The sequence below is a fragment of the Vanderwaltozyma polyspora genome, genomic scaffold, assembly GCF_000150035.1.
Source record: "Vanderwaltozyma polyspora DSM 70294 KpolScaffold1002 genomic scaffold, whole genome shotgun sequence".
In the NCBI taxonomy this organism is placed as follows: domain Eukaryota; kingdom Fungi; phylum Ascomycota; class Saccharomycetes; order Saccharomycetales; family Saccharomycetaceae; genus Vanderwaltozyma; species Vanderwaltozyma polyspora.
Genome location: NW_001834693.1, coordinates 296,620 through 308,361, shown reverse-complemented (window position 1 = coordinate 308,361; position 11,742 = coordinate 296,620). Strand labels below are relative to the sequence as shown.

Below are 11,742 nucleotides of genomic sequence, written 5' to 3'. Positions count from 1 at the left end.
TCATTATTGAACAATGCAAATAATAATCAAAATAATAACAATAATACAACTTCTGCATCCATGGCTTCAAATCATAGAAATTTAGAAAATTTCGTAGCTCCATCTTTAGATGCCAGTTGTTCAATAGTCAACGATGAAAATACTAGTTTAACTGATGTAGATATGGTCATTCCTTCAAGAACACCTTCAACTATAGGTTTGGATTTGGCATTAGGTAGAACTAGATCTTATTCGAATTCTCCTATCTTATCAACCTCCCCACTCTCTCCTTCCGATCTGGCAAAGAATAATGGCATCAATAATAATTACTTACGCACTACAAGATCATATTCCTATTCAAATCAAAATATCGCAAATTCACCAAACTCTCCAATTACATCCCCAGAGTTTAGTAAAGTTTTAAAATTTTATTCATATGCTGATGTTTTAACTGACGAATTGTCAGATAATACATTACCAATAACTCCACCAATTTCTTCAACTTCACCAATTCCACTAAGAAATAACAATGCCCAATCTCAACAAAGAAATTTGGCTCATCCATCAGTTATTAGAAGAGATTCAGCACCACCAAATTTCCAACATCAATTAAAGAAACATCCAAATTCAATTTTGACACGCCCTACAACACAATCTCCTCCTTTATCCAATAACAAATCCATTAACCAAACTTTGATGTCACCTCCAAGAGAACTAACTAGCAAGAAGCATAGTTTCGTTCCAGTTAAATCTCAAACTAAATTTGAATTTGGTGATGTTGAAAACTTGTCTGATGACGATTGAGTTTTAGCATTTAATCAGGATTAATTACTAAGAGCCGATTATCATATCATCAGTTATACTTAACTTTATTTGGTCTTTAAACACATCTTAATTCTTTATTGTATATAGAATTTTTCAGGTAACAATTAATTAATTATATAGATTTATAAATACACAAGGGTTTTAAAAAATACACTTTAACGGTTAATCTCTTTTATTCATGTATATCCCATTGTATTCATCTATTATTTAACGATGCAGCATTATCATGTTAACATTTTCCATCAATGAGAGTGTGTCTTTTACTTTCTAATCCCTAAACAATCAATCTATAAATGCATAGATGTGCTTATTTTATCTTTTTGAGGTATTTCATCATTATTGCATTCCATCATTACTGTAACCTTCGTCAAATCTTCTCTTCTTATGGCTATCTCTTCCGCTCTTATCATCAAAATCATTACTTGTACTATTGAAACCATCTGAGTTATTGTTTATCAATTCTTCAATAGTTCTATAATCGGGTTCAAAATTATTAAAGACATGTTCTTCAATTTCCACTAAATCATCTAGATTTGAGACATCTTTTGCTTCTTCATCCGCCATTTCTGCATGTGCATATCGGTCTTCACTCAGAACAGCTTTTAATTTTGCTATCGTATCCTCTTCTAGTCTAGTAGGAAATTTAATATCAAATTTAACATATAAATTACCTTTCGAAATATTGATAATACTTACATCTGGATCACGTTTCTCCTCCTTTGGCATACCAAGGTTGGCAACAGTTTTAATCACACCAGGTGATAAAATTTCCCCAGGTATAATATCAATTTTAATTAAATTCCCACTCGGATGATTACTAATGAAAATAGTACCACCACATAATGCTTTCGATAAATTTACAGAAAAGTTATCCAATAACAGATCACAATCATTAATTACTTCAAAATTATTATCCTTCAACTGATTAATTGTTAATACAATATCACCTGCAATTACTTTTTGTTTGCCAAAACTAGTGTTCACCACTTCATCTGCTTCTCCAGGTAATATTATAACTTGACCATTGACCATACCTGGTTGAATTTCTACATCGAATATCTTGCGCTCTTCAACATAACCATTACCACTGCATGATTGACAAGTATCACTTCTCTTTACAAACATACCACTACCTTGGCAATCGGGACAAGATTGAGAAAAGGTTTGAATCATCGGTCCCATTCTCCTTGTTTGTGTCAAGGAACCCAATCCATTACATGTAAAACACTTAGATTTTTTCATGCTACCCTGTCCCATACATAGTACACATAATCTTGTTCTGTCAAGTCGCAGTTTTGTCTTTTTACCATAATATAAATCTTTCAAAGAACAACGCAGCGTGTGTTTAATATCTGGACCTCTTTCCAATTCCACACTTGCAGTATTTTCAAATGTATTATTAAAGTTACTAAAATTTGGTTTCATATTACCAAATGGATTAAACCTTGAACTATTTTTATTTGAATTACCAAAAAATTGTGCGAACAAATCACCTGCAGAAGCAGCCAAATCTGAACCAAATAGTGGATTAACATTACCAAAGGGATCTGAAGGATACATCCCTTGTCTTTGTTGCATAAACTCACTTTTCCTCTTTCTCTCTTTCATCTGTTCTATAACACTTTCATCAACTGTACCATATTGGTCATATAGCTTTCTTTTCTCCACATCTATCAAAACTTCATAAGCTTCGCTAATTTTTTGAAACATCACCTTTGACTCCTCAGAATGGTTATTCTTATCGGGATGATACTTTAAAGCTAAAACCCTATAGGCTTTCTTTATATCCTTTGCGTCAGCATTGCTTGAAATATTCAATATGTCATATAACTCGGATGACATCACCATCCCAAAATTTTAAATTTCTTTACAAAATTCAATCAGAAAATATCCTCAAATCAGCCAATAAATAAATAATCCTTTAAAGAATCTTAACCAAAACACGTTGACCTCCAAATTTCCACTAATTATTAATCAAAAACTCTTAGAAGGATACCAAAACTTTTTAAAGTATGCACAGTAAGAAAACGGAACCTCAAAATATATCAAAAAAATTGGGAAATTAACAATAAAAACACCTTAAACTCCAAGGATCAACATCCACTGGGCTCTTGATATCTTCCTTAAGCTTCAAATTATACAAACTTTATTAATCAAAAACTTCATCATCTCTTTTATATGATTCTATCCATCATCACTTGTTCTTAAATTCGAAAAAACTCGATATCATTATGTACGCACATTATACCTGGATATCTGAGAGAATGGAAAAGAAAGGTCAAACAATCAAGATGATTTAAATCGATGAAGGTTAAAAGAATTTGTTAACATGATCTTTAAGAGCTGTCGGTTGCTTTAAAATCGGGAATCACTTACTGTTGAAGGTATACTAGCTGGTGTTATTAAGTTAAGGTGTTGTGACAGTGTTTTGTTTATACTTTTCTGTCTTTCCCTCGTTTGAATTGGAACTTTTTGAGAGATATATGGATAAGTTAATTAGTCATTGACTCGGTAGTTAAAAAGAAGAGGAATTGAAAACATTCAATAAAGATATAGCTATGCCAGAAACTAATACTGTCGAATTATTATCATTAGGAAGTCCTATTATTCCTATTAATTATAAATTGGATTTGGAGATTGATCCAGCCAAAGCTAATTTTAAAGGTGAATGTGTGGTTACTTTTAATTCTAGAGAAAATTTATTCAATTCATTTAAATTACATGCCAAAGATTTGGTTATCGCTTCTGCCACCATTGGTGATTATCAGTTGAAAGTTAAATATGAAAAGGAGCAAGAAATTGCCATTTTCAGTCATGATACTCCTATCGATGTCTCTAACCATAATGAAATTTTGATAAAATATGTTGGTAAGATCAATGGTATTAAGACTCATCAGGATAAAACTGTTGGTGTTTTCAAGACAAATTTTATGGATGATAAAACTGGCTCTTCAGATAATGTAGTTGTAGCTACTCATTGTCAGCCTTGTTTTGCAAGATACATATTTCCTTGTATCGATGAACCTTCAAATAAGTCATCATTTAAATTGACCTTGAGAACACTTAAGAAGTTACAAGTGATAGGTAATACTAAAATCGAATCAATTGCGAATGATTCACTGACTGATTTCCAGGTTGTTAGTTTCACAAAAACTGTCTTAATGACAACTTCATTATTTGGGTTTGTAATTGGTGATTTAGATTTTATTAAAACAGAAGTCAAAATGCCAATTTCTGGTACAGATTTGCCAATTGCCGTTTATGCTCCCAACAACGTAGAATTAGCAACATTTACTTTAAACACCATCCAAAAGTATCTACCTCTATTAGAATCTTACTTTAATAAATGTTATCCTTTAGATAAGTTGGATTTTGCATTATTGCCATTTTTAAATGATATGGCAATGGAAAATTTTGGTTTGGTAACTATTCTTCAGGACCATCTCTTATTACCACCAAAGGCCTTGGGTAATAAATTTATAAGACAACAGAGTCAACAATTAATTGTCCATGAATTGGTACATCAATGGATGGGTAATTATATAACATTTGATTCTTGGGAGCATTTATGGTTTAATGAATCATTTGCTACTTGGTTAGCTTGCCATTTAATTGATCAAGAAGGAGATACCGAGAATTATTGGTCAAGTTTTGAATATTTGAAGCAATTGGAGACGACCATGGAGAGTGATATTGATGTTAAAGCAGCTAAGAGTATCTCTGGATCTGCTAAGAAAATCACAACTGTTAACCAAACAAGTGATGCATTTGATGCTTATACTTATACTAAGGGTATTACAATCCTAAGAATGATTCAAAAAACAGTCGGTGATGAAATTCTTAAAGAATCTCTACAAAAAATAATTGGCGATGAGGAAAGATTCCACGCAGTTAGTTGTAAACCAATCGATATTTGGACTGAAATCAGTAAAATGAATAAATCTGAGAACATTGTCAATTTCTTCAGTAGTTGGACAAGATTGCAAGGGTTCCCACTTATCACGGTTACCACTGACCAAAATTCTAATACCAAATTGACCCAACATAGATTCGTTATTAAAGGCGAAACTGATGATGAAGATATTCCATATCACGTCCCATTATTTATTTTAAAACGTGATGGTACAATTGATAATTCCAACGTCTTGATGACAGATAGAAGTATAGAATTAAAAGAAGCAATTAGCTTGATCAATTCAGGTCACCAAGGTTACTACAGAGTTTCATATGAAAGTGATGAACATTATGTTGAAATTAGAAGACTAATTGAAGAAGATAAACTTGAAGTAGTTGAAGTTTATAAAATTATGGAGGACTTATGTTACGTGATGAACAATTATGGTAAGGAAGTTCATGAATCTGGGTTATTGACCTTGATGGATTGTATTATTGACAGAGAGGATTATTGGAGTGCCGTTTCCATTGGATTACAAATGTTGTCGCAAAGAAAATTAACTGATAATCTTAAATATAAAAAAATGTTGGATAAATTAGTAAGTAAAATGAACTGGAATAGCAAGCCAAGTGAATTGGATGAAGATAAAGTATCAGTAATGGCGCAACTAATGTATATGTATCGTGATGATAGTAAGATGTATGGGATTGCGGAACAATATTGCAAGAAGTTATTACAAGGACCTTCTAATTCAATTCACAACGATATGGTTGGTAGTGTTATTAGCGTAATATCCACCAAGATGAGTATGAAACAGTACAAACAAATTATTTCATTAACAAGTAACAATGCAGGTATTATGTCCCATATTTATCTGGGAGAACCACAGAGTGTTGTTACACAACTGATTGAAAATATTGGATATTCAAGAAACTATGAAATTGTGAAAAAAATCTTACATTATGTCAATGACCATATCTCAACCATTGCACACATAGACAAGATGTTACTTGGAGTATGTAACAACCATGGAGAAATCGTTAAGGACAAAGAAACTGACGTTCCAATCCACGAAATGTTGTGGGAGTGGTTCACCACCCAGAATGATAATTGGAACAATAAATGGAACAAAACCAAAAACGAATATTTGCAATCCGGGATAACTAATGTAAGCGTAATGGTACTACAAAGTGTATTACCACACTCGGGATCCCAGGTGTCACAATACGTTAGTGAAAGACCAAATGATACATTTTTACAGAATGCATATAAAATCGTTTCTAAATCATCAATTTGATTGAACAGGGACCAATATTTCATACTAGAAAGGTAAAAAAGGAAAGTATAATACACAACAAGAACAATTGACAATTAACTTTTTACATTTAAACTTTGTACTCAGATATTTGCATTATCGTATAGATGTGAGTCGTACCTTGGCCTTTACTTCGGTCCTCCCCCACCCAATCCGCTGTTAATAGTAACTAAATAGACTTTGATATAAATCATTTTATAGAGAGATAAGTTAAAAGATAAGTTATGAGATACGTTAATGGATGCGTTAAAGAGATAAGGTAATAGTTAACAGTCAGTTAACAGTTGTATAAATCTCCCCCCAAAGTAGAGTCACGTGCGCACCCCAGTTATAAACAAAAACAGGATATTGTTACGTACCCAATGACATCTGCTTTGATTTGTTGTCCATATTTTTTAGCCAAAGTTGGTTCAACAAATTCGATCGATCTGATTTAAAATTTGTATATAAAGGAGAGGGAAAGATTTTGTGAAATTGTTTTTGGTGCAGTTTATGAAAAAGGGTAGTGATTAACTTCGTTTTCTGGTTTAATACTTGGATTATAAGGTTGATATTGGATATATTTACTGAGGAGTTTTGAATCAGTGGTGTGATATTTTGGAAAATTAGTGAGCAATGGAAAAAGTTAGAGAAAAGTTGAACAATTTGAAATTAGAGGCTGAATCTTGGCAAGAAAAGTACGAAGAGTTGAAGGAACAGTACAAGCAATTGGAACAAGATAACACTGATAAAGAAAATGAAATCAAGTCATTGAGTACTAAGAACCAACAATTGGAAGAAGACGTGGAGAATTTGGAGACCAAATTGACAGATTCTAAACAAATTGCTGAAGATTCTCACAATTTAAGATCAAATAACGAAAACTTTACAAAGAAAAACCAACAATTGGAAGAAGAATTAGAAGAAACTGATTTGAAATTGAAGGAAACTATTGAAAAGTTAAGAGAATCTGATTTGAAGTCTGAAACTTTAGAAAGAAAAGTTAATGCTTTGGAAGATGAAAGAAACGACTGGGAGAAAAAATATGAAGATTTATCTGTTCAATACGAAACCGCAAAGAAAGAATTGGATGAAATTGCTGCTTCTTTAGAAAACTTGTAATTGTTTACATAAAACTAGAACTTTTGTATTCTCACTGTGTGTGAATTAATTTTTGGTGTTATTTTTATGTTTATTATTATATACATATACACATATATATATTGGCACAAGTTGATATCCCCTTATATATAATTAATATAGGTGACTGACTACTTAAATTAAACTAACTACCCCCCACCCCTACCCTATCCACTTCTAAACATCCATATATATATACACATATATACTTCCTTGAAGACAGCCTTCTCAATCCTCCATTGGCAGTTCCCAGATCTGACATCTTAATTCAAATGGGGTCCTTGTTTGATTGCAAGTATGCACTTCGAGGCGTATCAACCAATTGATCCATATATTGATCTATATTAATATACATATATAAATTTAACGTCTCGGCCAAGAAACGAGCGTACAAACTGCCACTCGACCAAGATATATAAGATCAATTCAAAGTGGATAAGTTTTACAAGATATACAGTAAATTATATAAAATAAAACAAAGCATAAATAATAGACACATCCGAGTCTTATTTCAATGTCCCATCATAATACATCTCTTGGAATATACTGTCTCTCTTTATCTTTCTCTTTATCCCCCCATGCATCTCTACCAAAACCTTGATTTAAGCTATCCGAAAACTTTTCAATTGATATTTTAAGTAGTTTTACAAACAGTTTAAGTTAAAAGGGTCATTGTAAGATTGTTGGTAGTCCACAAACTAAGTGTGTAACAGATAAGTGTAACGATGGTTGTCCATATCCTTGGGAAAGGTTTTAAAGGTAAAGAGGTGGTTAGAATAGCTTTGGCCTCGAAGTTCTATGGTGTTGGTTTGGAGACAGCTCAAAAAATTTGTTCAAAACTTGGATTCTATCCATGGATGAGAATGCATCAGTTGACAGAGCCTCAGATCTTGGGTATCACCAGTGAGTTGTCGAACATGACCATTGAAGGTAATGCCAGAGCTGTTGTTAAGAATAATATTGCATTAAAGAGAAGGATTGGTTCTTATCAAGGTTTGAGACATGCAATGAATCTACCTGTGAGAGGTCAAAATACTAGAAACAATGCACATACAGCAAGAAGATTAAACAGACTAGACAGAGCTGGTTGATGCATTCCTTCTTCAACTTCATTCTATCGTGTAAATATACAATTAAAACTATTATTAATTATTTATAAATTCTAATTTATTCAATGAAATCAATCAATCAATCATCAGCAGAGATTTGTCTTTGTATTTATTTTATTTAAACGTTCCGTTCAGAAAATACCTGTTTCCTATATATATATATATATATGTCATTGATAGCACCATTGTTAATCAATGTATATGTATACCCAGTGACATTGAGCTTTAGATATCTCTTTATTTATAGGTACAGTATGTATCTCTCTCTCTCTTTCTCTTAGAAGAAAACGTCCCGTAATCGATCAACGGTTACCCGGATATTAAAAATAATTGAACTACACGTGACATAAATTTAAAAATAAATGCTGTGCCCCATAATATTTGAAAAATGGAAATATCTAGGTAAAGATATATATAGATATAGAAGATAGTAATGAAAACAATTGGATATCTCGTCACATAAACTACCATTAACAAGTGTCAATTATTCTATACCTATTTCAGCTTTTAGATTGATGTGTTTAATGTATAGGACTCTCTCTCTCTCTCTCTCTCTCATTGTAACCACTACAGCCAGACACTCGAATATCAATCGATATGCTGTCGTCTTGGCTCAAATTCTCCTTAACTATGTCGTACCCAATGATAGAGACCCCTTTCTCTAAATTGAATATCAACTTCGAAACCAGTTTGATCAAGCTCAAGATATTTTTAACAAGTAGGATAACTAAGCCTTAAGTAAGTGTTTAAAAGTTTGTATAGTATAAATTGTAATTGATCTAGAATGACAATTTGGTCAGTGAAGTTATTGGATTGTTGTGGGTGATATATCTGAGGTTGCTTTTTGTCTATCTGTGAAAGATTTTTGATTCTCTTTTAGATTGCGATACATCTTAATAGGCATATTGCAAAAACTTTCAGCTAGATCTGGATCCAAGTTATTTATTATATACAAAGGGACTTTCTCTTGGCAATAGTATTAGTTGGTTGCACTAATTCAATTTCGGGTTGTAAGGTCTGGAAATCTTTACTATCTGAGTTTTTCATTGATTATTTGATTCTTCACTTCCAACAATATCCACCACATACACATACACATACACATATTTGTATATATCTCTAGAATAGGTCAAGAATGCCAAAATTGGAACAATTTGAAATTAAAAAATATTGGCAAATATTCTCAGGTTTGAAACCTGTTGAAAATAAAGTTAACCATGACCAGGTGTTACCCATCCTTTACAACTCTAAGTTGGATTCATCAATTCTTAATAAAATATGGTTTTTAGCCGATATAGATGATGATGACAACCTGGATTTCGAAGAATTCGTTATTTGTATGAGATTGATCTTTGATATGGTTAATAAAAATATAGATAAAGTACCAGATGAGTTACCAGATTGGTTAATACCTGGCTCAAAGGCAAAATTAGTTAAAGAGAGAAAGCAAAGAAAACAAATTGAAAACGCAGATATTCCAAAAGTAGAAACACCAAAAATTGATTGGTACATTTCTCCTGAGGATAAAAAATCTTATGAAAATATACTGTCTGGTATACAAACAGCCACAGATGGTAGTTATTCATATTCATCCACAACTCTAGTGTTAAAATCTAAATTCTTTAATATCGGCACATCTGATTTTGAAAAAACTTGGAAATTAGTAAATCCAAAAAATTTTGCATCCATTGATAAAGATCCAACTTTATATTTTATCCATATCTTAAGGCAGCGTAACGATTTGGGTTGTAACATTCCTTCTGAATTACCTAAGGCATTATTGGATTCCTTCAGCAAAGAAAGGGTAACATATGATTTAAATTCTAATCAAAGCCAAGTAACAAGATCATCAAATGTTCGTTCAAATACAAATATGAGCCAACATACGATTGAGGCAATAAGAATGAATGAAATTCCAAGAGGTAACCCAAATGATGCAGCTTCTTTGGAGATTGAATTAAATTCTTTGGATGCTGAATTAAACCGTATAAGAGATGAAATAACAAGACAAGAAGATACAATTTTAATCAGAGAACAATTTGAAGGTTTGTTGAGTTACAAAGAACAGCAATATCAAAAGAGCAAACAATCGAGCATGTCACCAGTTAAATTAAATGCAAAATCTATTTCAGATGATTTAAGTAATATTGAACAACAAGTTGGAGTACTTGAAAATTATTTAGCAGACAAAAAAGTTGAGCTCCAACAGTTAGAGTCACAAATTCAATCAGTAAATAAATAGAATTGGTTTTTCTGGTTGTATACTACTATATAAATAATAGTTAATTTTAACGTAAATTTAAATGAACTAATTAATAAATGAAATTAACAGCACAATTAAGGAAATACCTTAAAATTCTATACCAGATGTAATGATCGATTCATAAAGAAATTCCATTATTATTATGATTATTATAAAACATTTAATAAAGGTACTTTTACATTCAAATTTCGTAACATTTATTGATTATATCGTATTTACAAACTTAATACTAAAACTAAGAGATTGATTTTGCGCAAAATTCAACAGCTTCATTAACTAATGTAGCATCATTCTCAGGAATTAATTGCATAGTAGCTAATTCACTTACGATCTTAGACACATCATTCAAAAACTTATAAGAATTATTAAATTGTTCTTCTAAATTAGGAACAGATTTCGTTGTATTAAACTCGGCTGCAATAAATGAAAAAGCATCTGCCTTTTCTTTACCATTATGTAAATACTTCTGCAAGTAAAATTCCCACATCATTGCCATAATGGTATTTGGAAGGCCAGCTTTAAATGGCATTTTAGAAACAACCAGCTCTTTCCACTGAGCATCATCTAAAGTTAATCTATCAAATTCACCAGAAGTTAGGGATGAAACAATAGTGGCTTCATATAGTTCTTTCAAGTTTTCCTTAACAAAGTTAAAATGTTCCCTAATAATCAAAGCTTGTTTTTCTATAGGACCATGATAATTATATGGCGCTTGTTCAATTTGGTATAAAGTTAATAAACGACTTAAAACATTAATAAATTTATATTCCTTTGGATAAGAGTTCAAAGTGGCTTGAGATAATGCAGATATTGTTGATGGTTGTAATTCTTGAGATAACTTCAAAACATCAAACTTTAAGAACATTAATAATATGAAATGTTTTTCGTAGAATTTTGGATCTAAATCCAATGTATTTAATTTTAATAATGCAGATCCCCATTTTGTTGGAATCAGTTTTTTGGCCTCTAAATTGAATTCGAAAAATTCTAACAAAACTAACAATCTTAAAAAGTTAGTAGATAATAAATCGAACGTTGTATACAATTTCTTTTCGTTTGGTACTGATGGAATAAATAATGGTCCATTGGAGATAAAATCTGAACTTAAATCTTTTGACTTGGATAATATATCAACGAATGATGCTATGGAAAACTTACTTTCTGAGTTATCAGTTTTGACTACTAGACAACTTATTTTTTCAAAAGTAGATGGTGTAGATTTGTTAACCAAAGTTAT

General features: G+C 31.6%; 7 protein-coding genes across 7 annotated transcripts in view; 5 read left to right on the top strand and 2 right to left on the bottom strand.

The window, feature by feature from the left end:
• Kpol_1002p123 (uncharacterized protein) lies at positions 1-783 on the top strand (the record flags this gene model as incomplete). Its single annotated transcript, XM_001647281.1, has 1 exon — positions 1-783. A coding segment is annotated over one exon (783 nt), but the record flags the coding sequence as incomplete, so codon positions are not given.
• A 357-nt stretch (positions 784-1,140) lies between these two features.
• APJ1 (Apj1p) lies at positions 1,141-2,652 on the bottom strand (the record flags this gene model as incomplete). Its single annotated transcript, XM_001647280.1, has 1 exon — positions 1,141-2,652. One exon carries the CDS (start codon positions 2,650-2,652, stop codon positions 1,141-1,143), a length of 1,512 nt encoding a protein of 503 aa, XP_001647330.1.
• Positions 2,653-3,362: 710 nt separating this feature from the next.
• Positions 3,363-5,996, top strand: TMA108 (Tma108p; the record flags this gene model as incomplete). Its single annotated transcript, XM_001647279.1, has 1 exon — positions 3,363-5,996. The coding sequence occupies one exon, from the start codon at positions 3,363-3,365 to the stop codon at positions 5,994-5,996; it is 2,634 nt and encodes an 877-aa protein (XP_001647329.1).
• A 633-nt stretch (positions 5,997-6,629) lies between these two features.
• On the top strand, positions 6,630-7,115 carry TPM1 (tropomyosin TPM1; the record flags this gene model as incomplete). The annotated part of the gene is made up of 1 exon (XM_001647278.1): positions 6,630-7,115. One exon carries the CDS (start codon positions 6,630-6,632, stop codon positions 7,113-7,115), a length of 486 nt encoding a protein of 161 aa, XP_001647328.1.
• Positions 7,116-7,858: 743 nt separating this feature from the next.
• SWS2 (mitochondrial 37S ribosomal protein uS13m) lies at positions 7,859-8,224 on the top strand (the record flags this gene model as incomplete). Its single annotated transcript, XM_001647277.1, has 1 exon — positions 7,859-8,224. The coding sequence occupies one exon, from the start codon at positions 7,859-7,861 to the stop codon at positions 8,222-8,224; it is 366 nt and encodes a 121-aa protein (XP_001647327.1).
• Positions 8,225-9,377: 1,153 nt separating this feature from the next.
• On the top strand, positions 9,378-10,484 carry END3 (End3p; the record flags this gene model as incomplete). The annotated part of the gene is made up of 1 exon (XM_001647276.1): positions 9,378-10,484. One exon carries the CDS (start codon positions 9,378-9,380, stop codon positions 10,482-10,484), a length of 1,107 nt encoding a protein of 368 aa, XP_001647326.1.
• Positions 10,485-10,740: 256 nt separating this feature from the next.
• MKT1 overlaps positions 10,741-11,742 on the bottom strand; it is a gene marked incomplete at both ends in the record, with an annotated part of 2,458 nt that continues 1,456 nt past the window's right edge. The window contains one exon of the mRNA XM_001647275.1: positions 10,741-11,742. Coding sequence (XP_001647325.1) covers positions 10,741-11,742 — 1,002 coding nt within the window.